The sequence below is a fragment of the Aspergillus candidus genome (genome assembly GCF_002847045.1).
Source record: "Aspergillus candidus strain CBS 102.13 unplaced genomic scaffold BDW47scaffold_6, whole genome shotgun sequence".
In the NCBI taxonomy this organism is placed as follows: domain Eukaryota; kingdom Fungi; phylum Ascomycota; class Eurotiomycetes; order Eurotiales; family Aspergillaceae; genus Aspergillus; species Aspergillus candidus.
In genome coordinates this window covers 394,490-419,238 of record NW_020194011.1, presented here as the reverse complement: position 1 = coordinate 419,238, position 24,749 = coordinate 394,490, and the positions used below count along the sequence as shown (strand labels likewise).

General features: G+C 53.5%; 9 protein-coding genes across 9 annotated transcripts; 4 read left to right on the top strand and 5 right to left on the bottom strand.

Annotated features, from left to right (window-relative positions):
* Window positions 1–630: 630 nt before the first annotated feature.
* BDW47DRAFT_100418 (uncharacterized protein) lies at window positions 631–1,609 on the bottom strand. Its single transcript, XM_024811426.1, has one exon. The coding sequence runs from the start codon at window positions 1,540–1,542 to the stop codon at window positions 1,348–1,350; it is 195 nt and encodes a 64-aa protein (XP_024675062.1). The 5' UTR covers window positions 1,543–1,609; the 3' UTR covers window positions 631–1,347.
* A 238-nt stretch (window positions 1,610–1,847) lies between these two features.
* BDW47DRAFT_123108 (oxidoreductase, short-chain dehydrogenase/reductase family) lies at window positions 1,848–3,516 on the top strand (the record flags this gene model as incomplete). Its single annotated transcript, XM_024815994.1, has 3 exons — window positions 1,848–2,271; window positions 2,326–2,405; window positions 2,467–3,516. The coding sequence occupies 3 exons, from the start codon at window positions 1,848–1,850 to the stop codon at window positions 3,514–3,516; spliced, it is 1,554 nt and encodes a 517-aa protein (XP_024675061.1).
* Window positions 3,491–3,988, top strand: BDW47DRAFT_100416 (uncharacterized protein). The gene has a single exon (XM_024811425.1). The coding sequence runs from the start codon at window positions 3,628–3,630 to the stop codon at window positions 3,859–3,861; it is 234 nt and encodes a 77-aa protein (XP_024675060.1). The 5' UTR covers window positions 3,491–3,627; the 3' UTR covers window positions 3,862–3,988.
* A 69-nt stretch (window positions 3,989–4,057) lies between these two features.
* BDW47DRAFT_100415 (uncharacterized protein) lies at window positions 4,058–5,537 on the bottom strand. Its single transcript, XM_024811424.1, has one exon. The coding sequence runs from the start codon at window positions 5,396–5,398 to the stop codon at window positions 4,253–4,255; it is 1,146 nt and encodes a 381-aa protein (XP_024675059.1). The 5' UTR covers window positions 5,399–5,537; the 3' UTR covers window positions 4,058–4,252.
* A 965-nt stretch (window positions 5,538–6,502) lies between these two features.
* Window positions 6,503–8,796, top strand: BDW47DRAFT_123106 (carbon-nitrogen hydrolase; the record flags this gene model as incomplete). Its single annotated transcript, XM_024815993.1, has 6 exons — window positions 6,503–6,557; window positions 6,618–7,423; window positions 7,686–7,731; window positions 7,798–7,886; window positions 8,424–8,498; window positions 8,590–8,796. 6 exons carry the CDS (start codon window positions 6,503–6,505, stop codon window positions 8,794–8,796), a joined length of 1,278 nt encoding a protein of 425 aa, XP_024675058.1.
* Window positions 8,797–9,883: 1,087 nt separating this feature from the next.
* On the bottom strand, window positions 9,884–15,478 carry BDW47DRAFT_74810 (RanBP1 domain protein). The gene is made up of 2 exons (XM_024819745.1): window positions 14,629–15,478; window positions 9,884–14,220 (listed from the first exon to the last, which is right to left on the bottom strand). Exons 1-2 carry the CDS (start codon window positions 14,751–14,753, stop codon window positions 10,104–10,106), a joined length of 4,242 nt encoding a protein of 1,413 aa, XP_024675057.1. The 5' UTR covers window positions 14,754–15,478; the 3' UTR covers window positions 9,884–10,103.
* Window positions 15,479–15,863: 385 nt separating this feature from the next.
* On the bottom strand, window positions 15,864–16,971 carry BDW47DRAFT_100409 (SCP2 sterol-binding domain-containing protein). The gene is made up of 3 exons (XM_024811423.1): window positions 16,474–16,971; window positions 16,159–16,368; window positions 15,864–16,107 (listed from the first exon to the last, which is right to left on the bottom strand). The coding sequence occupies exons 1-3, from the start codon at window positions 16,487–16,489 to the stop codon at window positions 15,944–15,946; spliced, it is 390 nt and encodes a 129-aa protein (XP_024675056.1). The 5' UTR covers window positions 16,490–16,971; the 3' UTR covers window positions 15,864–15,943.
* A 355-nt stretch (window positions 16,972–17,326) lies between these two features.
* Window positions 17,327–21,769, top strand: BDW47DRAFT_74797 (uncharacterized protein). Its single transcript, XM_024819744.1, has 3 exons — window positions 17,327–19,808; window positions 19,914–21,386; window positions 21,449–21,769. Exons 1-3 carry the CDS (start codon window positions 17,670–17,672, stop codon window positions 21,458–21,460), a joined length of 3,624 nt encoding a protein of 1,207 aa, XP_024675055.1. The 5' UTR covers window positions 17,327–17,669; the 3' UTR covers window positions 21,461–21,769.
* A 1,199-nt stretch (window positions 21,770–22,968) lies between these two features.
* On the bottom strand, window positions 22,969–24,603 carry BDW47DRAFT_100403 (Ran family GTP-binding nuclear protein). Its single transcript, XM_024811422.1, has 5 exons — window positions 24,373–24,603; window positions 24,059–24,151; window positions 23,832–23,985; window positions 23,569–23,774; window positions 22,969–23,513 (listed from the first exon to the last, which is right to left on the bottom strand). Exons 1-5 carry the CDS (start codon window positions 24,430–24,432, stop codon window positions 23,382–23,384), a joined length of 645 nt encoding a protein of 214 aa, XP_024675054.1. The 5' UTR covers window positions 24,433–24,603; the 3' UTR covers window positions 22,969–23,381.
* Between the last annotated feature and the right edge of the window lie 146 nt (window positions 24,604–24,749).

The window sequence follows — 24,749 nt, the reverse complement described above, 5'->3', positions numbered from 1 at the left end:
GGGTTTCGGGGGCCGGATGGGGATGTTGCGCCGAGTGGAAGTCTGTCCGTCTTGAGGGACAGGGAAGGGTGGTCATCTGCGACCGACTGAATGACTGACTGACTGACTGACCGACGGGTCGACCGACTGGCTGATAGTGAATGAACGAGCCTCCTGTGCTGGGTTTGAGGTCAGATTGGACGGTGTGAGGCTGGGATGGGTATCCGAATGGGAGGCTTCTCAGGACTCTGCGGGAGTACTCTGTAGTCTTTCGGCGTTCTCTTTGCACCTGTGGGAGGGTCAAAACCCTTTCTTGTTGCATGAATTGCATGTCTTCATAGAATACCTATCAGCTGAGATTGAGAGATTATGGGGAAGTCCTACTGGATGGTATAGAAGTAGACGGGAGTGTAGATGTCCCTTGGACTAGTCTATGTACAGGATAGTGTGGGGTTTGATGACAGTACTTACCTGGTTTGTCGAAATACTATGGGATGAGGTACCTACTACCTGGAACACTTTGTAGTCAGTACTCTGTAAATATAGTAAGTACATGCACAACAAGCCAAGTACTGTGTGGCTCATATCTGAATCTTGATATATGAAGTATATCTGGTTGAGCTGCCTGAGGCCGAGATCACGGGCCGGCCCTTCTTGGCCACGATCATCGTCAACTTCAACATCTTCACCACCTTCCACACTTTCGAGAACAGAGCACCGTCCACCCTCCGATTCCCGTTGTACCACCGGACTTGCCGTCGAAGTCACATAACCGATCAGCTGGTCCCAATGTTCTTGCAGTGAGGACCATCCGTCCACTGCTCTTGTGAAACATTCCCAGTCTGAGCCGGGAGTACAACATGACCCCGATCTTTCGTCCAAGAGGCCGGCTACTTCGAGGCGAAGAACCTGAAACAGTAGGGTCTAAAGCGGAGATGCTTTGCCTGGTTCACAGAGAGGCTCCAAACTGGGATAGGGCGACAACAATGGAGCCCAGTTAGCCGCATGGCCCCATCTGATGTATCTATGACTCCAATGAGACGGGAGTACCGGGAGATCGATATGTCAATTGGATGGTCACTCCTCCAATTACTGTGGTCAGATGGATAAGGTCACTGGTTCGCAAACCCTGGAACTCGATGGCCTGTCCCCCATTCTAAGTTTCAACCCCTCAAAGCCAGGCACCTAGACTGTGGTCTAGGACCCTACTTCTGCTATCTCATAGGTCCACGTTTTGTCAGCCCAACCAGCGCCCCCCGTCAAGTTGGGTTGGATTACCCCATAACACGGTCTATTATTCCCTCCTGCGACAACGGGGCAGAGAATAGAGAACTACTGTCAATATTGCTGCAAATGGAGTGGTCTTGCCTACTGGTTTGGTTCATGACTCGTCATCGTCGCGGTCCGCCTGCGGGGCTCATCATTGGCTAGTTCGAACTTTCTGCACGTCAGTCTGCACCTTGACCTGGCAATGTGACATCCTTGCTGTTCTTTCTTTTTTTGGCATTTCCTTTTTTTCTCTGCTTTGACCTGTCTATTGTCTGATCTTCTGTTTGTCGTCATGGGTCTCCTTCTTTATCTTCGGCTCAAGCCCAGACCGGCCGGCGGGAAAGGCTGGCTTTTGGCTTGTCCTGGCTTTGGCTTAGCTCGCAGCGTCCATAGATATTGCCGTTATAGCTGCAGCTTCAAAGCCCAAGAGGTAATGCCATTCGGCGACACCCGACTTGGCCTGGAGGGCCTTTTTGTCTTTTGTTCTTCTTTTTCCTTTCTTTTCTTTTCTTCTGTTTGATTAGGCTCGGTTCCTGGTATATCGATCTACATCCTTCTGGCGATCAACTAGCAACAGTCTCCAAGATCTACCCCTCAAGATGATGCATCGACTAGCACAGTGTGAGACAGCCCACCACATCCATGAAGACCTTCACATGAGTCCCGTCAGTCCTATCAGCCCGGGGTCGGGCTCCGCGTCCATAGATCTGGATCTGGATCCGCCTTCGCCATTGAACCCAGCGGGACAAGCTGGAAATCTTTCCCTCCATCACTATCGCAAATATCTGTCCGACGGTTTGCAGTCCAACCCGTTCATCGACAACCATGATTCCAGAAGAGTGAAGCGCAAGAACGCCGCGGTCAATCTCAACCAGAACCCCATGATGATGTATTATCAGCCGCCCCGGCCGTCGATGTCCCTGCTCTCGGGGTCGTCGGCTGCCTCGAGCCCACCGCCGCTGTCCCCATCGTACTCCCCTAGTGCAATCAGCGAACAGCCGGACAGTCTGGATGGCTATGCTTGTGAGTGATTGTTTCGAGTTCTGATGGTGTATGTGTGCTAACAGATGAGTGCAGCGTCTCCAAATCTGGTCGACTTCGATCTATATTCTAAGGAAAAGCTAAACCCACTCCGACTTCATCCACATCGCATCTTGGTATGTATTTCGCGTGTTCTTCTCATTCTTGTATGAACTATGATGTTAACGGCTAGGCTAGACGACATTCCGCCACAGGCTCGAGAAATACCCAGAAGTAGAGCCAGAAGATACTAGATATCCGGCAGCATTCGACCAGGGAACCAATGCCCTCATCTCTCCCAGGCTCCCTATCCACACCAAGAACTACTCTGATTCGGTCCTATTCACCCCCCAGCAGCAAGTCCAACAGCAAGTCCAACAGCAAGTCCCGACCTTGTTCTACCACGGCGCGTCTTTCGAAATTTTGAACCCCCAGGAATCGCTCAGGTTCGCGCGTATTGTGTCCTACATCGAAGACGTGGACAGCTACTCCCCGAAGGAGCTGACAGACTCGCCATCCAAAAACCCACTGAACGAGAACAGCATGTATGGAGCATACGAAGGAACCACGGAGGGCGAGACTTGGGAGAGAGAAGAAGACGAAGAAAACGACGACCAACACGTGCACTTGGCTCTCGTCGGCGACTCCCCCCACCACCCCATGCCCTCGATTTCGGAGCGCCTAGAAGAGGAGCATGAGACAGAAGACAACTTCGATTACCCTATCCCATCAGCGCCACAATTCGGCTCTACCCGTCCCCGCGCCGGGGCCGGAGGCCTCAGCAACAATCACCCATACGAGAGCTACGACGACGACAGCGACAGCGGAAGCGACAGCGACGACGACATCGGCGAGCCCGGCTCCGCAATCAGCGAGATCTTCCCACCAGACATCTTCACCCGCGGGACTGACGACCTAGTCCCCGACTACCCCCACAACCTCAGCGACTACGACATCATCTCCTCCCGAGTCTTCAGCGACGGTGCAGCCGAAGACGACCCCTTCTGGGTCGAGCACGCCGCACGCTTCTACAACCCGGCTATCCCGCCACCTGATCCAGCACAGATCCCCCGAACAGCAATCCAGCTCAAAGGCAAGCCGACCAATCCTGCGCGCCGGTGCAAGAACCGCGGCCGGAATCTGTCGGATAACGCCGTGAAGTCGTTCCAGCGGCTGTGGGGAGTGGCTAGCTCGTTGCGCCGGAGGGGGGATACCACTGGGGGGATCACCTGCTGTGGGGGTGTCTAATCATTTTTTCTTTATCTTTCTCTCTCTTCTCTCCCTCTTTTTATTTCTTTTTATTTTTCTTGATTTGACCGGGATATATTGCCAGTTGGCTGAGCCTATCGTTTTCTACCCATGGTGAATAATTCGTTTCTTTCATTAACCTCGCCTTTGAGAGGCACCGCACCAGCATTACGGGGGTGTTCTGTCCCCTTTTCGTTTGTTTCTTTTTTTTTTCCCTTTTTTTCCCCTTCTCTTTTCTTTTTTTTGCTTTCCTTTCCTTCTTTTTCTATTTTTATTTTTTATTTTTCTCTTGACAATGGCGTTGATCATGCGTTGTACTATGGATTTGCGGTGTTCTCGGGATAGAAGGATGCGCTTGTCTGTTTGGACGTTGGATGCTTGAACACATTACCTACTGGAATTACCTAGCCGTACTAAGTTGCAACTAGATACGGAGGGTTGGATCTTTATAGCGATTGATAGCGATTGATAGCGATTGATAGCGATTGATAGCGATTGATAGCGATTGATAGCGATTGGTAAAGCAATAAATTGACGCCGGAGATATCACAACCACTATATACTAGGTGACTATATACTAAAGTAGGTCGGGTAGGTAACTATACTAATACAAACAATCCACGAAAATAATCCCAGGGGTATCTCTGCCAAGATAGGTATATACATCGAAGAGAAAAGCACACTCACACCACACTCTCCACCATCCACGAAACCAGAAAAAATACAGTAAGAGAATCTACTCAATCGGCATATTCTCCACCATAGACGCCAACGCCGCACTAACAAGACTCTTCCTCCTCAACCCCTGCTCACTCTTCTTGCGCATCTCCGCCGACGAGGCATGGTGGTAGTTCTTCTCGATGCGGCTTCCGCCGTGGGACTGCGCTGCGAGCGCCGAGATGGGGCTGCTTTTGCGCCTGTTGCGGGAGGAGGAGGAGTCGCAGGATTCGGACGCTGTTGATGGCGGGGAGGGGCGGAAGCGGCTGGTGTGGCGGTGGAGGGTGGAGGCGCGGCGACGGGGGGATTGTTGCGGGGGGAGGGAGCTCGGGTGGCAGTCGTCGTTGAGGGTGTTGGTGTTTATGTTGGTGTTTATGGTAGTGGTGGTGGTGTCTGGGAAGGACCAGGTGGGGGGGAAGTAGGAGGGGGACGGCTCGGTTAGGACGGCGCGGCGCATGGCGTCGATTGTGGAAGGGTTGCATTGCATGCGGGAGATGTGTTGTCTTTGGGAGCGGATGGACCAGCTGTCGGGTGCCGGTTGGGGGTGGTCACTCCCGGCGGGCTGGGGGTCGACTGGGGGGAGGAGGATGGAGTCTGCGGCTGGGGCGGAGGTGGGGCTGAGGAAGGGGGAGGAAGATGGGGAGGGAGGGCGTTGTGCGCCGGGGGGTGGGAAGGAGTCGAAGAAGCCCTCGTCGAGATCGTCGTCGGTGTTGTCGCCGTGTTCGGTGTCCGGGGGGGTGAGCACGTAGCCGGGGAAGGAGTCGGAGGTTGCGGACTGGGGCGGGGTGTCCATGGGGCAGTCGGCGGGGCGCGGGGAGGGGGAGGTTGACTGGGAGTGGAGGGAGTGTTCGTGAAGCTTTTGGGTCAGGGTGGTGATGGAGAGGCGCTTGTTGTGGAGGAAGTTCTCGTAGGCGGAGAGGGGGACGGAGGTGGGCGCCTGTTGCGGGGAACGGTGGAATTGGAGGGAGCGGGCGCGCGACAGACTCCGCGGGAAGCGATGTGAGGCTGTTGCGGGGGGGTTGCAGGTGCGCGGGGAGGGACAGCGCGAGGACATGGGCGAGATGAGGGTGGTGTCGCAGTCGACCATGAGGCGGTCGTCGCTGTCGATGGCGAGACGAGGGGGCCTCGTCGAGGAGGGCGAGGAGAAGGAGAAGTCCTCGAACATTTTGTTCTTCTTTTTTTTTTCCCTTGTTTGACGTTGGTTGACGTTGGCTGATATTGATTGACTGATTGGGATAATCGTCCACTCAATCTGCCGCGAGGAACACTTCGAGGCAATATTGGTGGTATCAGGATTGTGAGAGAAAAAAAAAGATGACTACTCAAATATAGGCGAAAACCAGACGGTGGCCACTGAGTAAGAGGAAATTTCCATTGAGATTTGAGAGACACCAGGATGAAGGGAAGGCAGTGGCGAAAAGAGGCGACTGGAGAGTGGACGCGGTGGAGTCTCCTTTAACGAGTGGACATGGATGGAATTGGTCGGTGGCGATGGTGGAAGTGGATGCCGACCATGATGGAAAACGAGGGACGACAGAAGAATGAAATAGGATCACGAATTCCCCTATTTCTCCTATTAATCGAACCGTTTCTTTTTGTTTAATTCTGTCATATTCCGATCCATCCACTAGAGGAAGATCTCAGGGGTCGCGACCGACCGAGACCAGACGGTTTCAGGGGTTTGGGGGATCATACACGAGGATCATCTCCCAGATAGATTAAGGGGAGGATCCATCAATCGAGGCCCAGCTGTCACTGGATTCAAGGAAATCTCCGAATTCTTTCACTGTCATGAAGAAAGAATACAAATTAAAGATCAAGAATTATAGAATCTTTGATATCGATGGAGTCGATCGTGTCCAGGTGTCCAGGCATCCAGCATTGATTATCTAATATGACTGGAGTCGGCATAAGGCGGCATAAGAGGCATAAGACAGTAAGGCCGTAAGGCATAGACATAAGGCATAAGCATAAGGCATTAGCTCAAGGCAGTAAGGTGTTAAGGTATCGAGGCAGACGCATCACGACCACATCCTCATTCTATCTTAGAGAGCTTGATTATATTTTATTATCTTCATGATTCTATTCTATTGATTCTGCTATTTTAGAAAGAATGAGATCCATACCGATTCCAACCTAGTACCTATCTGTCCACTGTCTAACTACAATACCACCATGAGATAAGCTATCGGCAACATCTCCGATTCCCCGCATACTTCAACCTCCTCCTCCCCTCTCTCTCCCTCTCCACTCCACCAATCCACCCATCATGGCCGCCTTGTTGAAACAACCACTCAAGCTGGCGCTGGTCCAGCTGGCATCGGGTACAATCCTTTCAGCTCTCCAACTCCTTCCTAGATACATCCCCCGCTAACCCATTGCAGGCGCCGATAAATCTGTCAATCTCGCCCACGCCCGCACCAAAGTCCTCGAGGCCGCCAAAGCCGGCGCCAAGCTCATCGTCCTGCCAGAATGCTTCAACTCACCCTACGGCTCCCAGCACTTCCCCAAGTACGCCGAGACCCTGCTTCCGTCGCCCCCCTCGCAGGAGCAATCCCCCTCCTACCACGCCCTGTCGGCCCTCGCCGTCGAAGCCAAGGCCTACCTCGTCGGCGGCAGCATTCCCGAGCTGGAGCCCACCGAGAAGAAATACTACAACACCTCACTGGTGTTCTCCCCTTCCGGCGCTCTCATCGGCACCCACCGCAAGACCCACCTCTTTGACATCGACATCCCCGGCAAGATCACCTTCAAGGAGAGCGAGGTCCTCTCCCCGGGGAACCAGCTCACGCTCGTCGATCTGCCCGAGTACGGCCGGATCGGGCTGGCCATCTGCTACGATATTCGCTTCCCCGAGGCGGCCATGATCGCCGCGCGCAAGGGCGCCTTCATGCTCGTCTACCCGGCTGCCTTCAACATGACCACGGGGCCCATGCACTGGTCGCTGCTGGCGCGTGCCCGCGCTGTCGACAACGAGCTCTACGTCGCGCTGTGCAGTCCCGCCCGCGACGTCAACGCGGACTACCGCGCCTGGGGCCATACCCTGGTCAGCACGCCCATGGCGGAGATCGTCCAGGAGGCGGGCGACGCCGAGGAGATTGTCTACGCGGATCTCGATAACGACACTATCGCCAACACCCGCAAGAGCATTCCCATCTACAACCAGCGACGGTTCGACCTGTACCCGGATGTGAGTGGGGAGAACTGAGAAGGAGACGGGATGTGTAGATAGGAGATTCTATTCTCTATAACCATGTTACGGAATTCAACCACTTGATACCAGTAGTGATGCGGTTGCATATGGAACGGCTTGGCAAGTGTGTATGACTAAGCCAGTGCAAACCCGGGAAGTAGTCACGTGTGTATTAGCCAATCAGCGCGGGCGCACGATAAGCGAGCGCACTGAATTTCCACCCGAAAAAAAGAACATCTCGACTTTGCTCCTCCGACAGTCGACCATTGCTGCAGCCACCGACACCGACGCCGTCAACCCGTTCAGTGAGTTGATATCAACCCTTTCCGCCCGTCGTCTATTTCGCAGCAACTAACATAATCAATTAATAGAAATGTCCAACGTCCAGACCGGCAAGAAGACCCGCTCGGCCATCGCCGATGTGGTGTCGCGCGAGTACACCATCAACCTGCACAAGAGAGTACGTTGAAACATGATATGACAGAAAGATGAACAGCAGATATCCCTACCTATTTATCTATTCCTACGATTCGACGGATCATGAGGACTTGGACGGAGAACAACACAGTCAATCCAATCCATCAGAGTTTTCAGCTGGAAACAGAGGAAAGACGAACTGGTGCGAGAAGAGAAGATCTTGTGTGTGGGATTGGGGAAGAACGAGGCATTCAGGATGTGAACAATACAAAATCTGTGTGGAGGAACAATTTTGAATGCAGCGGGATCCAACCCCCTCTCCTTTTTCTCTTCTTTTCTTTTCTCTACTCTCATCTTCCTTTCTCTTGGAAACAAGTGAATCAAACGAAGAGAGAAGGAGAAAGGAAGAGAAGAGAAAAAATGGAAAAAAGAAGAAACCCAAGAATTAGTTTGATGAAGTCCACCTCATGGCCGCAAATCGCAATCATCCTTGCAGATTCTCTCTCTCCGATTGATTATCTCTTTCAGATGGCATTTGGGCGGAAGACTAATTTCTCTTCTTTTTTTCCCTTTGGTATAGACCCACGGTGTTAGCTTCAAGAAGCGTGCTCCCCGCGCCATCAAGGAGATCCGTGCTTTTGCCGAGCAGGCTATGGTATGTCTTTTTTTCTCTCCCTCGTATATACATACATCATAAGTGTGTATGTACATATGTACAAACATGCTAATCATCCAAACAAATACAGGGCACCAAGGACGTCCGCCTCGACCCCCAGCTCAACAAGAAGGTCTGGGAAGCCGGCATCAAGGGCGTTCCCTTCCGTCTGCGCGTGCGCATCTCGCGCAAGCGTAACGACGAGGAGGACGCCAAGGAGCGCCTGTACTCGCTCGTCCAGGCCGTCAACGTCAAGAACCCCAAGGGTCTGCACACTGCCGTTGTGGATGATGAGTAAATCATCACTTTTTTATCCTGAAAATGAAAAAGATGAACTAGATAGATAGGGTTGACGAAATGAATGGTGCACCGGGTTGCAATCAAGCACAAATTACTGCCAGTGGATGTTGGTTTCGTACCGGACCTACTACCTACCTACCTACCTACTCTGTACTTTTCTTTTGTATGGTTGCCTTTTGAGCTACCTATCTATCTACCTATCCTGCCTAGGTCTGGCTGCGAAGGACAACAAAATCAAGTTTAATACCCCTACTTACCTATCTACCTACCTACCTATTTATTTATAAGTCGTATTCGATATGTACATACGTATAATGTAGTCCCCAAGGGAACTTCCCGTTCAATACAGGCGAAGTCGACACTCAATTCGTTCAGCTAACTTACTCGAACTCCAGCAGAAAAGAAAGAAACTACCTAGGTAGTAGATACCAATCCAACACAGGACGTATGTACTCCATAAAGAAGGATCAAATGTACTCCGTTGAAGAAGGATCAACTAAATAAAATACAAACACTATCCTATCTGAGAAAAAAGATGAAGTAGAAACAAGATATCTTGGAAAAGTGAAAAATTCCATTGCGAACAAAATCCCATACCGCTATGCTAAAAGTGCGCCGCGCCTGTTTTTTCTGTAGTCGGGCCAGAATGAGATAAACAACAAAACAATCGAAAATTGGAAATGGAAAACGAAAATGGCAAAGTGAGAAAACAATGATATGGTAACATGGTGAATATGATCTCTTTGCGAAGTTTGGTATGCTTTGCATGTGTAGTGGTAGAAGGTGGGGGATAGATGGATCTATCCTGCAAGGTGAGAACAATAAAAAAACAAAGACAAAGATAAAGCAAAATCAATGATCCCATCTGAAGCCTGTCCTTGTTTCCTTCCCCCTTGTACCATCTACAATCATCGCTCTTCTCCTCCCAATCTTGCTACCCAACCAACCAATCCATACGACCGCGTCGAGCCCAGATGGCCCCGACTGACAAGACACGGGTCACGCTAGGATCCGAAGATCCTGGGACCTCGCGTGTCTTGTAGGGTTCCATGGTCTCAACGGCGGTCGTGTAGGGTTGGGTTGGTTGGTTGACAAGATCGAAAGGAGGGGAGTTCAGGTTGAAGATGGTAGAGGAGTGGAAACAAGACGGGTTTCGGATGGGGTGAAAGGGAGAGCAAGAGGGGATTCGGGTTCTGGGGGGATGGGAGCAAACCAAACCAAAGCAATAGAATAGGATAGGGTAAAAAAAAAACATTCAAGAACAAAAAAGCTTCCCTCCCCCTGCCCTCCCATATGCAGTCAACACTAACACTTATTCTCCTCCAAAACGGAGCCCAGCTTAGGAGCTTCCTCCGTCTTCACGCGGAGAGCCCACTGTTCGAGGGTGCCGCTAGCCTGAGGCACAATGAAATACACGCTGTTGCCCTTAACGGAGTACTTGATCTCCTTCTTCAGCGAGGTGTTCAGGACGATGTTGCCGCTGGGATCGGCGCGGAGGAGCACGCGGCAGCGGGATGTGGTGCGGTCTTTCAAGACACGCAGGAAGCCCACGCCTTGGCTTTCCCACCCGGTGCCGGGGGTGAGCTTCATGGCGCGCGCGCGCGTCTCCATCAGGGCGTCTTCGTTCTCTTCGCCGGCGCCTCCTTTGGAGAAGTCGACTTGCGGGAGAGACTCCGCTCCTTCGGTATCGCCGGACGAGTCGGCGCCTGTGTCTGATGCACCGGGGGTTGTGGACTGGCTTGCGGCGGCGGAATTGATGCTGGGGGCCAGGAAGGATGATGATGGCGAGGGGTTGCCGAACGAGAAGCCAGATTGTGGCTGCGAGTTGCCGTTGCCGGGTGTTGGCCCGGCCGCGGGGGCTCCAAAGAGAGTAGAGAAGGGCTTCGACCCGTTACTCGCGGGCGTGTCTGACCCAGAGTCAGGCTTGGGCGTTGAGTCACTGGCGAATTTGATGGGAGAGTTCATCTTCCACGTGTTGTCACCAGCTGGCTTCATAGGACTCTGGCCTGCAGCGAAAATGGACGGAGTGGAGCCGCTAGAGCTAGGAGCAGAAGACCCGAAAAGTCCCCCAGCGGGTGCCGGCGCACCGAAAAGACTGGGAGTAGCAGGCTTGGGCGCAGAAGCGTCACTCTGCTCAGATGCCGGCTTGCCAGCTGAGGAAAATAGGTTGGGGGTGGTGGATGCAGGCGTGCCGGTGGCGGATGGAGGCTTTGGGGGCGCGAACAAGTTCGCAAACGGATTTTTCTTCTCCTCTTCGCCCTGGCTCTTGGGGGTGCTGCTCTCTTGGACACGGCCCATCAAGCTGCGGTTGCCTGGTTGCTCGCTTTTCTGCGCGGCAGCCGGTTTCGACTTTTTGAGGGCCTTCGAAAGATCACCGTCGTCACTGCTGTCGTTGGCAGAAAACTCGGCACCACTGCCTGATACCCCCTTGGAGCCGGCTTCGCTGACATCCCGGCTGCTTTGCTCGCTGGCCGAGACAAAGAGAGAATCCTTCGAGGTAGTGCCATTCTCGTCGCCATCGATGGAGGCTTCCTCCGTGACATCGCCATCGTTGTCGGGCTCTTCGACCTCCGATGGAGTGGCAGAGAGGTGACCAAAGATATTGCTGACTTTGGCCGGGGCGGCAGCGGTCTTGTTCTCAAATACAGAAGGGCCAGAGGACGTTTCTTCCGCCGGCTTCGTGGCGACGTCAGTGTTGTCGTCTTCAAAGACGAAACCCTTCCCGGGGACGAATTTGGGACGCTTCGCGGCGCGAGCCTCGGCTTCCTCACGCTTCTTGCGTTGCTGCTCGGCATCCTTGCGCTCCCACTCGGCTTCGTCATCTTCGTCTGAATCGAAATCTTCTGCCTTTCGTTTTTGCTTCTCTTTCTCTGCATTCTTGTCTGCCTGGGACTTGAACTGGGCGAAGAAGTCGACTCCACCAGAGCCAAACTTGGGGATCGCGGGGGCTGATCCAGAAGCACCCGCGGCACTCTCGCCGTTCGACGGCTTCAGGGTAAACGGATTAGGTGCCGGTGCCGGTGAGCTACTCGCCGCGGGAGAACCAAATGTGGGCTTTGAGACCGACGCAGACGCGGAAAAGAGCGAGTTGCCCGTTGCGGGTTGGCTGGCCGCCGCGGGAGTAGGGAAGAGTGGCTTGGAGGGAGACGCTGTGGGCGTCGTGGAGAAGTTAAACTTGGGAGTCTGCGGAGTCGACGGTTGTGTAGATGGGGAAGGTTCCGGCTGGGCAGACTCGCTCGGAGAATCAGACTTGGATTTGGAGAAGGACTGCGCAAAGATGTTTGCCGTGCTGGACTCGCCATTGATTTTCTTTGGTGGCGATCCTTGAGTGTCCTCGGAATCGTCCGTTGACTTCCTCTTTCCGTCGGCCGGCGTAGGCGGGGTTGTTTCAGATGGTTTGGCCGGGGTGGTCATCTCCGCAGAAGCAGGGGTGGCTGCGGGTGAGCTTTCTTTGCTCGAGGCGGCAGCTGATTGAAAGCCCCCAAAAGAAGCCTTGACCTTCTTCAAACCCTGACCATCGACCGGCTCGCTTTCATCATCTCGGGTCTTGCGCTTAGTGGTCACGGATCCGGTCGGCGCACCGAACGTCTCACGCACACGCACGTAGAACTCCACGACATTGAGGAAGTCGTGTTCGGCGGGGTTCAGCTTGGCGACCTCGCGCTGGAAGCATTGGTTCAACATGCGGACACGATGCAAGAGTTCGACTTCTTCTGCCGTCTGAGGTGTCAGCGCGTCGGGGAGTCGCGACGGTCCCAGCTCCTCTTTCAAGGCGGCAGCACCCTTGTCGCTGGAAGCTGTGGAGAGCGGGGCAAAGGCCTTGGTCCCATTGGTCTGCGAGGTGGAAGCAGGTTGGGCGGGCGCTTGGTTCTTGGGTTCCGAAGGAGTAGCTGGAGCAGCAGTCGGTGCCGAGGATTGGCCAAACGGACTCGACGGCTGACCGAAAGGAGTCGCAGGCTTCAGCGGGGACGCACTGGGCGCTGGTGTGGAGAACAACGGAGCTGGGGTAGTGGCTGGCTTTTCGCCGTCGCTGGGCTTCGCCGGCTCCCCCATACTGGGCTTAGGGGCGAACAGATTGCCGAATGGATTGCCCGAAGGCAGAGGTTGCTGCTCCGTCGCGGGCTGGCTTGGCGTAGCTGGCTTGGGCGCGAACAGGCTACCGAAGGGTTTGGCTTCTGCGGGCTTCGATTGGTCCTGCTCGGCTGAGACTGCGGGTTTGGGGGCAAACAGGCTACCTGCCGAAGGGGGCTGGAACAATCCGCTGGCCGGCGCCGCCGGCGCCGCTGCCGTCTCGCTCTTGGAGAACAGGGACGGGCTGGTGGAGGGGCCGCTGGTGGATGGCGCAAACTGGAACGGGTTCTTGGCCGGCGACTCGCTGGGCTTGTCCTCTTTCTTTTCTTCTGGGGCCTTTGGTGCCCCTGCGAAAAGATTCGTGGATTGAAAGGGGGTCGCAGCCGGACTGGCCGGCGCAGGGCTACCGAATTGAAACGGGGTTGCGCCAGTGGTCGCCGGAGCGGGGGTGGAAGACGTGCCCCCGGCCGTGGTGCCCGGTGTGGTCGCTCCGAAGAGGGAGGGGGTAGGAGTCCCAGCCGGTTTGGTCTCCACGGGCTTCGACGGGGTCTGGGCGGGTTTAGCCGGCGAGCCACCAAAGACAGAGCCCGAACCGGCCAGGTTGGTGGAGGCGCCAAACCCGGTCGAAGCGGCTCCGCTGAAGATGGATGTCTTCGCTGCGAGGCCATTGGACTTGGCGTCGGGGGAAGTCTGCATCGAGTCGTTTCCGAACGCGGTGGAGTTTCCAAATGGAGGCGACTTGGCCAAGGGCTGCTGACCAAAGGGAGGGGCGCTGGTGGACGTGGTGCTTTGACCGAAAATGCTACCCGTGGAAGCGGGAGCCGACGGTGCGGGCTTGCTAGCGGCCGGGCCATTCGCGCCAAAGTTAAACAAACCGCCGGAGGCATTGTTCTGTTGCGGGCCCGACCCAAAGATCCCACCGGCAGGCGGGGCTTGCTGAGAGGGTGGTTGCACATTGCCCGACGGGGCATTGAAAGCATTGCCTGTGAAAGAGAACCCACCACCGGTGGACGGTTGGCTAGGGCCGGTCGAGTTCGTGGTATTCATTGTAGCAAACGGGTTTCCCCCCGAGGGTGGACCGCCCGTGGTGGAGAAATTGAAAGATGAGGAACCCGTGCCAGCACCGAAGGAGAATGGAGAGGATCCGTTTTGGGTCGGCGGGGGTGGATTCGATCCAGCTCCGGGAAAGCTCTGAGACTGACCGAAGGAGAAACCGTTCGACATGGGTTGAGTACCCGCCCCAGGGGAGGAAACGGGGTTGGAGTCTAAAGAGTTGAAGGGACTACCGAAGGAGGGGGCTGGAGCATTTGTGGGAGCAGCGGTTGTTCTTCGTTTCCTTGGGTCTTTGATTCTTCAGGTGTGTTAGTGATGGACGTTGAAGAACCAAGAAGCAATGTGGATGAGGTGAGTGTAAGATGGAGAGATTAGAGAGGTGGAGCTCGGGGGATCTGGGAGATGGAGAGTTGGAGAGTTGGGAGATTTGGGAGAGCTGGGAGATGGAAAATTGGGAGAGCTGGAAGAGATGGAGGGATAGAGAGAGGGAGAGATTCGAAGATGGGAGAGGGGAGAAGAGGGTGGTTATTTATAGGCAGTCCAGGACGACGAGGAGGAAAACTCTGTCGCAGTGACTGAAGGATAACAACAGGGCATTGCAAACCCCAGTGACAGAAGGATTACCCAAAGGCGGCAGAGAAAGAAGATGAAAAACGGGGATCACCGGGGATGTAACTGAGGAAATCACAGGGCTGTATCAACTCACTTTCTGTTCGCCAGCTGAGCAGCGGTAGCCCGCTGCGGCTTCTCATCCGGAGTACCCGACATATTGAATTCAAACAGGTTGGACTCCTTTGAACCCTGCGGGCCCTGAGCACCTCTCTTGGACATACTCCACGGAGATGGGCACACCAACAAGTTGACACCCTAGCAGGCACGAGTGTCGGCTAGAGTTCCCCCCTTCGAGGACCTCGATCTGGACGCGCTCCAACAGCGGTCTCTCATCCAAAGCACCAGCGCTGCAACCGTTGAGGATCTCCTGCAGGTCGAGTATGCGCTCGTGGGTCCTTTACTTGATGGTATACACCCGTTGTTGTGCCAACGGCCGGCGAATTCGTTCGGGGGCGGGAGGGGAGATGTGTGCGCGGGTCGGCCACAACGCGACGACGCGATCTTCTTGGATGGTTAGATAGGACTAAGATGCTATCCAGAGTTCAAATAATGCGATCGGCTGTGACTTGGAGTCACAGTAGGGATGGACTGGACAGCAGACGCGCTGGATGAGGGAGTGGTGATAGGTCGCAACGAGCGCGAAGTGACAGGATGGCGGAGTGACTGGCGACTCAAGAAGGCCGAGCCAAACTAGATTGAGCGCGATCGGGTGATAAGCGAGAACCAGTACTGAGGGTTTGTGGGGTGCAGAGTGTTCAGTGGAGGAAGTGGTGATTAGATGGGGATCACTCGAAAAATAAAAGGTTTAAAAAAAAAAAAAAAGAAGCTTGGTTAAGCTGGTTCAGCCGCGACGGAATTGTGAAAAAAGGGAAAAAAATACAGTCACGTGATGTTATGCAAGGACACTGACTCTTGGCACTGGAACATACAGTCTAGAGTACAGCCAGAGATGCACAGTATTATACAGAGTCGCAGAGAGTGACGTCTGAGATCTTCTTTAAAGGACAGGTTGATAAAAGACATTATGATCTCGTCGTCTTTGTCATGGTTTGATGGTGGCTTGGACGAGGGTATCGTGCATACGCCGTCTGTACGTGTCATGCGCCGATGATGCCGGGGTTAGTGGGGCATAAGTGACCATACAGGTAAGGGGATTACGCTTGTTTCTATGGCAAACATTACACAGAACTCCTGGGTGTATCAAGATCAGCCGGGTTGAGTCTGGATGACGTCGGAATCAGGAAATGGATGGAATATACCCACTACTGGAGTACTATGCTAAAGAGCTAGAGCTGCAGATAAATGAGCATCTACTTCTAATTCATTCTCTACGGATATTTACGGATTGACAGATTTACAGGTTCACCCATCAAGAGAGAGAAATTGAAAATACATTGAATACAGGGTATCTAGAGCTTGGCCTTGCCCTGGGCCTTCTTGAGGACGGGCTCCATCTTGGTCGCCTTCATGATGTTACCCTTGATCTTGAGCTTGCCGCCCATGAACAGACGCTGGGCGTTGGCCTTGCCGGCAACGAGGGAGGCGAAGTCGGCATCGGAGAGGGAGAGGGTGACTACATCATTAGTTTCCTTTTCCCTTGATAATCCATATTATGGAGACATACCATCAGCCTTCTTGCCAGCAGGGGCAGCACCCTTGCCAACCTCACCGACCTCCTTCAGGTCGAGGTACCAGCTCTCCTCCTTGCCGCCGGCGTTCTTGATGTTGAAGCTGACGATGGCCTTGGCCTTTTCGACGGCATCCTTGCGCTCGGCGGCATCGGCCTTGAGGGTAGCGTTGATCACGTCGAACGCGGCGGACGAGGGGAAAGCATCTGTAGAAATTAGGATCAAGACTCAAGTAGACCGGAGACGGGACAGGAGGAGGGGCCTTTGGGGGAAGGGGGGGAAGCGGAGGAAGGGGGGGGGGGGAAGCATACCGTTCTTGAGAGACATGGTGAAGGAGTGTATATGGGTTGTGGATGTATTGAATGATCAAAACCTGGAGAAAAAAAAAGGGGGAAGAGAAGAGGATGAACTGGGGAGGAAGAGTTTATATTTCAACCTTAAGCTTTTTCCCCGGAGAAATCGGGGCATGTGAAGTTTGGAGGCGGTCGGACTGGTTGGACCGAGGCTGCGGCTTCGGTGTCTGTATCCACACTCGCAACGACTGCCTTGTCAGTATTAAGTATGATTTCATTCAGATGTCCTGAGGTAGAAGTATATCCACTCTAATCTAGATGATGGCCGACAGTAGAGAAAGTGCCAGAATCTGCCACATGCATGAGATTACTCCACTTGAGGTACCTCGTAACCCGGCTATTCACTATTGACTAGAGGGGTGTCCCAACAAATCATCATGTTGAATATGGTCTGGATCTTGGTTATACATTTAAAGTGACGGGGGATGATATTAGTAAATATAGGGATCATTAAACCAAGGAGATGAGAATAAAGACATAACTATAGTTAAAATAAGTGTTCACTCCGTAGTACCCACAGATATATATATATCTTCGGTATATGGAGTACCAATGTAATCAACAATTCATCAGACCCATATATATAAATAATACTACAATCAAGTACTTCAAAATATAGAATACACCGTATGATAGACTGGTTGAACCAAAGCCCAAGAAAAAACCGTGAATTATTCCTGGTTATCCTTGGTTCTGACAGGGGAATACCTGTTTGCCTCAGGTTCCCCAGCTTGAAGGGGAATAAAAAAATCAAATCAAATCAAAATTGCCACCAAGATAATAGATCTGGTCATTCCACTCTCAAGATGTCCTTTGACTCTCCTACGACGGAGTGATCTCTCCTTCTTTCATATGTCTACCCTTTGATGGTACTGCAGACAATCAATTTTCCCCGCCAAGAAACGATCTTCCGATCTCACGAATCTCAGCCGCCTCGACGTGTATCTTCCTCTTCCCCCGATAGCGCTTGGACATCTTCCATTCCGCCCCTCTTGAGGCCACACCTTCGGTCCTCTGTCTACCTGCTTAGTCTACTTATTGACTATCGACTATATCATTCGCTGTATCCATTTCCGCCGGATTCGATCGCTACGTTCAGTGCAACGGCCGTCGGGCCTGAGGCGATAAGCTAGACCCGACTCTAGCGCGAACAGATGGCGTCTCCCACCTCCCCGTCCATGGACGAAATCCTGGACGATATCGAGCTCAACCATGTCATCCTGCAGAGTCTAGACGAGGAGCGTCCAGATGCTGTCGAGGACCGACAAGATATCGTGAATACCATTCGGAATCTTGAGGCTCGCCTGGCTGAGCTCCGCGGCGAACCCCGACCTTCAGGAAGCCGCCCCCCGTCCCCGCCGTTTCATCAGTCCTCCGGGGACCCGGACTTGTCGCGATCGCAACTGGATGGAAGCGTTGACCATGGTCATCGAATCGTCGTTAGTCCTCCGCACGGCCGGTCCGCCATGTCACCGCCGCCGCGACCAGGGCCACCGGGCCAGGGAACCACGACCGTGTTACACTCGTTGGGCTCGTCGTCCGCCCACAAGCGCCCCCATACCCCCGAGACCGATGCGTCCGACGACACCGATGACCTCGAACGACCCCCTCCCAAGCGAACGCTACTGAGCAGACCCTCCCCGCGACCGAATTCCGGCGATCTGCCGGACCCGAGCTTCTCGAGAGAGGCGTCCGCAGAGTCCCAGACCGATGATTCTCTAATGCAGCTCCTGAACCTGAGCGGCAGCGATCTACAGGCGCTGGAAGAGACGCAGAAAGAACTGGAACGGGATATTCAGAGGCGCAAGGAGCAAGAACGGCAGGACGAAGAACTCGCCCGCAAGTTTGAGCAAGGTTATTGGGAGCCGCCATCGTCAAGCCAGAGTACTCCCTCCCACTATTCCGACTCGCCGCTACCCAGTTGGCCCCAGCAGACCAACCCCGTCAGTACGATGGATCGACATCCATATCCCTACCGTCCCTACCCGAACCCGAGCCTACCGAACCCGCCACCCAGGCACGTGGAGCCGTCCGCCTTGCACTCAATGGGCCCATCGAACTCTCAGCGTCCGGCGCCCATCTACCTGGCCGACAGTGACGATAGTGATATTGCGGAGATCACAGCGGGTGATTTCCGGAGAAATGCGCCCCCGCAGATGGCTCGGATGACCGACCGCCCGACCCTGCCGCCTCTCCCGGCCCAGCCCTCCCATCCGCCGTATAATAATACTTGGATGAACAGCTTTCGGAACTTTTCCAGTCTTCCCAGTCTTCCCAATCCCTACGCGTCGCTGGGCGGTCCGTCTAGGCCGGGTCCGGGGGATATGAGAGGCTCGACTCCCATGTTTGGTCCCCACGTCTTGCACAGTACCATGGCGAGGCTCAATCAAGGGAAGCAGATGCTCGAGGATGCCGGCAGGTCCGCCATGGCCGATTTGAACAAATTGTTCCCAAATTCCAGAGTGGCCCCGTATGACCTGTCCAGTGACTACGAGGTGCCAACCTATTTCTGGGACAAGCTTGAGGATGGCGTCGATCCCAAAAAGGTCAACGAAGAGATCAAGCAATTGCTGGAGACCATCCGACCGGATTCGGAGATTGACTTGAAGAACCGCGAAGGCACCCCCGAGGCGCTGAAGTTGAATCTGCTGGAGCACCAGAAGCTGGGCCTGTCGTGGATGAAAACCATGGAGGAGAACGAGCAGAAAGGCGGGATCCTAGCCGACGACATGGGTCTTGGGAAGACGATCCAGGCCATCGCCCTCATGGTGTCTCGGCCGTCGACCGACCCGGACCGGAAGCCGACCCTCATCGTTGCGCCCGTCGCGCTGCTCCATCAGTGGAAGCGTGAGATTGAGAGAACTCTGCGGCCGGGGAAGCACCAGCTGAAATCCTACGTCCTGCACGGGGAGCGGCGCACCATGGCGTTCCGGGACCTGAAGCACTACGACGTGATCCTGACCACCTTCGGGACCCTGTCTTCGGAGTTGAGGCGTCGGGAGAAATACGACGAGCTCCACGCGTCGGGGACTACTGGTGAAGCCCAGGCTAAAGACATGCTGAAGTCGATGCCGTGCCTTGGTCCGAGCAGTAAGTGGCATCGAATTATCATCGACGAGGCGCAGTGCATCAAGAATCGGCACACCAAGGCTGCCCTTGCTTGCTGCAGGGTGAATTCTACTCACCGCTGGTGCATGACTGGGACTCCGATGATGAATAATGTCGAGGAACTGCACTCGTTGTTGAAATTCTTACGCATTCGCCCGTACAACAGTCTAGAAAGATTTACAAAGGTGAGTGCACAGACGCCACGATTCCCCTCCACCTTTTCTCTTTTTTTCTTTTTTTCTTTTTCTTTTTTTTTTTTTTTTTTGGAAGCAGAACTAACCGGTCATTAGGACTTCACCCGCCCCTTGAAGAGCGGCAGCAACGATGCACGTGACAAGGCAATGAGACAGCTGCAGGTGTTGCTCAAGGCAGTGCTCCTGCGGCGGACAAAGGAGTCCAAGATCGACGGCAAGCCCATCCTGCAACTGCCACCGCGGGTATCCGAAAAGGTCCACGCCGTATTCAGCGAAGACGAATTAGAACTATACCGATCTCTCGAGACCAAAACCCAGCTACAGTTCAACAAATACCTCGCGGCAGGCACCGTGGGCCGGAACTACTCCAACATCCTCGTTCTACTCCTGCGCCTCCGACAGGCCTGCTGCCATCCGCACCTGATCAGCGACTTCAGCGTCCAGGTCAATGCGATTACCGACGAGGTGGACCTCATCGCGAACGCCAAAGCATTCGGCAGCGACGTGGTCATTCGCCTGAAGGATAACGACGACCTGGAGTGTCCATGCTGTATGGATGCGGTCGACAACCCGCTCATCTTCTTCCCCTGCGGCCACAGCACCTGTGCCGAATGCTTCTCCCGCCTCTGCGACCCGGCGCGGGCAGTGAGCCAGGGGCACGACGGTTCGGTGGAAGCCAGGTGTCCCAACTGCCGCAGAAATGTCGACCCCAAGAAGAACACCGACCACGTCTCATTCCGCAAGGTCCACTACAACGAGGGACCTGATGACCTGGAACAGCCGGAACCCGCTCAAGCAGCCGACGAAGAGCCCAGCGATGACGACAGCGACGACGACGACGACGACGACGACAGCGGCGGCGGCCTATCCCGCTTCATCGTCGACGACGACGGCAAAGCCGGAAGCAGCACGGGCAAAACCAAAAGCAAGCGCAAAGGCAAAGCGCCCATAAAAACGCAAAAGAAAACCATCGCCGAGCTCAAAAAAGAAGCCTCAAAGAACCAAAAATCCAAACGCAAGTACCTCCGCCGCCTCGAAAAAACCTGGGTCCCCAGCGCCAAAATCGACAAGACCCTCGAAATCCTCGAGTCCATCCACGCTGGCGAAGCCGGCGAAAAAACCATCATCTTCAGCCAGTTCACCTCCCTGCTGGATTTCCTCGAAGTGCCCATCATGCGGCGCGGGTGGGGCTACAAACGCTACGACGGCAGCATGAAGCCGGCAGACCGCAACACCGCCGTGCTCGAGTTCACGGATGACCCTAACTGCCGCGTGATGCTGGTATCCCTGAAAGCCGGCAACGCGGGGTTGAACCTCGTCGCCGCGTCTCAGGTTATCATCTTCGACCCGTTCTGGAACCCTTACATCGAGGAGCAGGCTATCGACCGCGCGCACCGCATCGGCCAGCAGCGGAAGGTCCAGATCCATCGCATTCTGGTCGAAAGTACCGTCGAAGATCGCATCCTGGAGCTGCAGGATAAGAAGCGCGAGCTGATTGAGGGCGCACTGGACGAGAACGCTTCGAAGAATGTTTCGAGGCTGGGGACGCGTGAGCTTGCTTATTTATTTGTATGCATCATCTACCCATCCTTTCCCCTCGTTTTGGATATCAACTAACTTTGGTCTTTTAGGGCGTTCACTAATGACTTTATCATTCGCCTGCTTTCACCTTACTTACTTTCTTCTTTTCGTTGCCACGGCGTTCTCTCTCTTCTCTATCGAATCCCGGAAAATGGTCTTTGCTGCAACCTTTCAAGATACCCCATCCATGTCTCTCTTATTCCCTAGTTACCATACCCTGTTTATACCAATGGTGTACCCGTTTGTTTGTTTTTTCTCGTTGCTCTAGTCTACTTTCTCATTCTAACCTGTTCAGGTGCAATTTTTCAGATTTTACTTTTTTTAAAGCGAAATAGAAATACAAGTGGGGGTAGATTATCATGCAATAAAACGGTCAGATCCTAGTTATCTTTACTTTCAATCTATCTATCTATCCATCTATCCATCAACTGTCATAAATCATACGTTATATGAATAGCAACACGCGCCAAGTGGATTCGAGATTCTTTGATCATCCCCGATTAACCCTCTTAGCTTCGTGTTACGAGTTCTTCCTCGGGAGAGAATATAGACAAAAATAGCTGGGGTAAATACTAACTAGATGATCGAAACACAGTTAAACCGGCTTTATCACAGCAAGAGCAGGAACGGCGTCCCTCTAGATATAGGAGAAAGTAGAGCTGAAGGAAGAGTGGATTTTCAATGCTAGCTATAGGGTTTGTCTGCTGAATTATGATTATCAAAATTCAGACGCAGGGAAGTAATGTTTTCTTTGATCATCCTGCCAGGATTGAATGTGTCCTGATCCTACAGTGTCTGAGTTGTCTCCCTATCAATACCAGTCGTAGTTGTTCAAAAACAAAACAGACAATGTCCGCCCGAAGGCGTATCAGGTCGGTCATAAGATCTTCAGCGTTTGGGCTGGTGTCATGTTGGCGGCCCGCATATGTCCCAGAACGGGACCAATCCTCTCGATGACAGAGAGCAGAGAGACAGTGAACGCCAAACTGTTCTGAAAATGTTCAGCTGCGCAGGCCTCTCTGAGCGGGAGAAAGCAACAAATCCAGCTGGACCACTGCACTGCAGAAGGGATTACCGCGAGCTCTGAGGTGAAGGATATACCCTGTTGGACAGCCCCAGATAGCTAAAAGGGATCCTTGACGGAGACCGTAACACCAGGAACTTTACCAGTCCGATGACAAGCTTGACGATTTTGAAAGACAACAGACCTCTCTCTGGTATCTTATCATAGCCCTAAGCCGTGAGTAAGTAGGTGTCGGCTTAGTTCAGAAGATATAGACATACCACGCCACCACAACCCCCCCGAAAAGCCAGGAGACTGATAAGGCTAATGTCTCGGAATTGACATTCCCTTCTGATTTGCTATGCGCCGACGCCATCTCCGCCAAATATGTAATAGTTCCGGTATATTGGGAAGTATGGTGTTTGGATGGTAGAAAATTGGTTGATGAATGGGTGCATGCAATGAAGTAGTGCAGGGAGGACCCCTGTGATTGGGTATCTGGTATGCCTTTCATCTTCTTTATCCCTTTATGCTGGAAGAGATTTCGAGATGTGAAAGAACATAGGCTGGCTTACAAGGCATATATATTGATAGTGTAGTGCTTTTGGTGTTCTAATTTTCAGACCACAGACAAAACAGTTGAGAAAAAAAAAAGTTGAAACTTTGTAGTAGGGGTAAAGAGGACAAAAAGGGAGTCTAGACTACTAGGTGTTGTTGTGATATTTAAAAAAAAGAAAAAAAAGGAAAACAAAATGCATATCAATCGTGCCCGACCATCATGGACGTTTCCCATTCCGCCAACCGCTATCGTTGTATCGTAATCCGAGACTTGACATAACGAACCAGACCCAGTGGAATTCCCCGGAGAGGATGGCAGTCATGCTCTGGACGTCACGCCATGGCCATGCGAGATGGGGTGTGGGCGCGAAGCCACGAGGGCTGACATCCGGTCTCCCCCCAAAACTTCGTCACGCACGAATTTACAAATCCGGGTCCTCTTCGTCGGGCAGGGGCATCTGGGCGGCCTCGTCCATCTCGGCCTGGTACTGCTTGAGGATGTTGTCGTCGACCTGCACCTCGGGAGGAGCAAGGGCGGGGGCGGCAACAAATTCCTAGAATTGCCGAATTAACAGACGCTCGGGTCATACGAAGCCAGGGGAAACCTACCAGCTGAGGGTTGCCGACCAGCTTGCGAGCGAGCCACAGGAAGGGCTTCTCGAAGTTGTAGTTGGACTTGGCGGAGATGTCGTAGTACTGCAGGTTCTTCTTGCGGTGGAAGGTGATGGTCTTGGCCTTCACCTTACGCTCCTTAACATCGACCTTGTTACCGGTGAGGACGATGGGGATGTTCTCGCAGACACGGACGAGATCACCTAGACCGGGGGATCAGCGATGGGTTGGATAGTCCAGGGGGGGAGGTGACGACTAACGGTGCCAGTTGGGGACGTTCTTGTAGGTGATACGGGAGGTCACATCGAACATGATGATGCCGCACTGGCCGTTGATGTAGTAGCCATCGCGCAGACCACCGAACTTCTCCTGTCCAGCGGTATCCCACACATCGAACTGGATGGTACCCAGGTTCTGGAATAGAGGTTAGTCGATACAACCAGGGCGAGGCGGTGGAACGATCCAGCCGGGGGTGGGCGGTGCATACGGTGGTGAAGTTCAGAGGGTGGACCTCGACACCGAGAGTGGCGATGTACTTCTTCTCGAACTCACCAGTCAAGTGGCGCTTGACGAAGGTGGTCTGTATTTAAACAGAGGTTAGCCAAACCGTTGTGTTCATGTCTCTTCGGGTGGCTGGAAGTAAATTTTTTGTTGACGGCGGGGGAGTCCAAGGGAGCAAAACAATCGAGGGTGAAAAGGCCACCACGATGGGAAATCGTGTTGAATAAAATCCACATCATGTCCAAGATGTCCTTAATCTTTCCCTTATTAATTGTTTTCCTTTTTAATGTCTTTACTTGCCTTTCCGGTACCACCGTCGCCGACCAGGACGAGCTTAAAGGTAGGTGGGGCTTCAGCCATGGTGATAGATATGTGAGGTGAAAAGGAGGGGGTGGGAAGGAAGGAAGATAAAAACAGAATCGACCCGAACAAGTCAAGAGAAAAAAAAAAGTCGGCAACGAACGCGACCGAAGTAGAGGCGATGAAAGTGGGGGGGAGGGGGAGGATCACAGAATGGAGAGGAAAGCAGGAGGGAAAGAGGAGGTGAAGAAGGTGTGAATTTTCGACTCGCTCGGGTCACGTGGAGTGTGCCTTAGGCATGGTGCCCCGCGGACAGCTTCACGTCATCTATTCTATACCTGTGTATTCGACTGTTCTACGGCTACGATGCACGGTAT

Coding starts and splice junctions, on each gene's coding strand:
- BDW47DRAFT_100416 (XM_024811425.1), top strand. CDS start 3,628: ATGGTGAATAATTCGTTTCTTTCATTAACCTCGCCTTTGAGAGGCACC.
- BDW47DRAFT_100403 (XM_024811422.1), bottom strand. CDS start 24,432: ATGGCTGAAGCCCCACCTACCTTTAAGCTCGTCCTGGTCGGCGACGGT. Junction 24,152..24,372: donor GCGACGGTGGTACCGGAAAG/GCAAGTAAAGAC, acceptor GTTTAAATACAG/ACCACCTTCGTCAAGCGCCA. Junction 23,986..24,058: donor ACCCTCTGAACTTCACCACC/GTATGCACCGCC, acceptor CCTCTATTCCAG/AACCTGGGTACCATCCAGTT.
- BDW47DRAFT_100415 (XM_024811424.1), bottom strand. CDS start 5,398: ATGTTCGAGGACTTCTCCTTCTCCTCGCCCTCCTCGACGAGGCCCCCT.
- BDW47DRAFT_74810 (XM_024819745.1), bottom strand. CDS start 14,753: ATGTCCAAGAGAGGTGCTCAGGGCCCGCAGGGTTCAAAGGAGTCCAAC. Junction 14,221..14,628: donor GCTCAGCTGGCGAACAGAAA/GTGAGTTGATAC, acceptor ACACACCTGAAG/AATCAAAGACCCAAGGAAAC.
- BDW47DRAFT_100418 (XM_024811426.1), bottom strand. CDS start 1,542: ATGACGACAAACAGAAGATCAGACAATAGACAGGTCAAAGCAGAGAAA.
- BDW47DRAFT_74797 (XM_024819744.1), top strand. CDS start 17,670: ATGGCGTCTCCCACCTCCCCGTCCATGGACGAAATCCTGGACGATATC. Junction 19,809..19,913: donor GTCTAGAAAGATTTACAAAG/GTGAGTGCACAG, acceptor ACCGGTCATTAG/GACTTCACCCGCCCCTTGAA.
- BDW47DRAFT_100409 (XM_024811423.1), bottom strand. Junction 16,108..16,158: donor TGCTGGCAAGAAGGCTGATG/GTATGTCTCCAT, acceptor CTAATGATGTAG/TCACCCTCTCCCTCTCCGAT.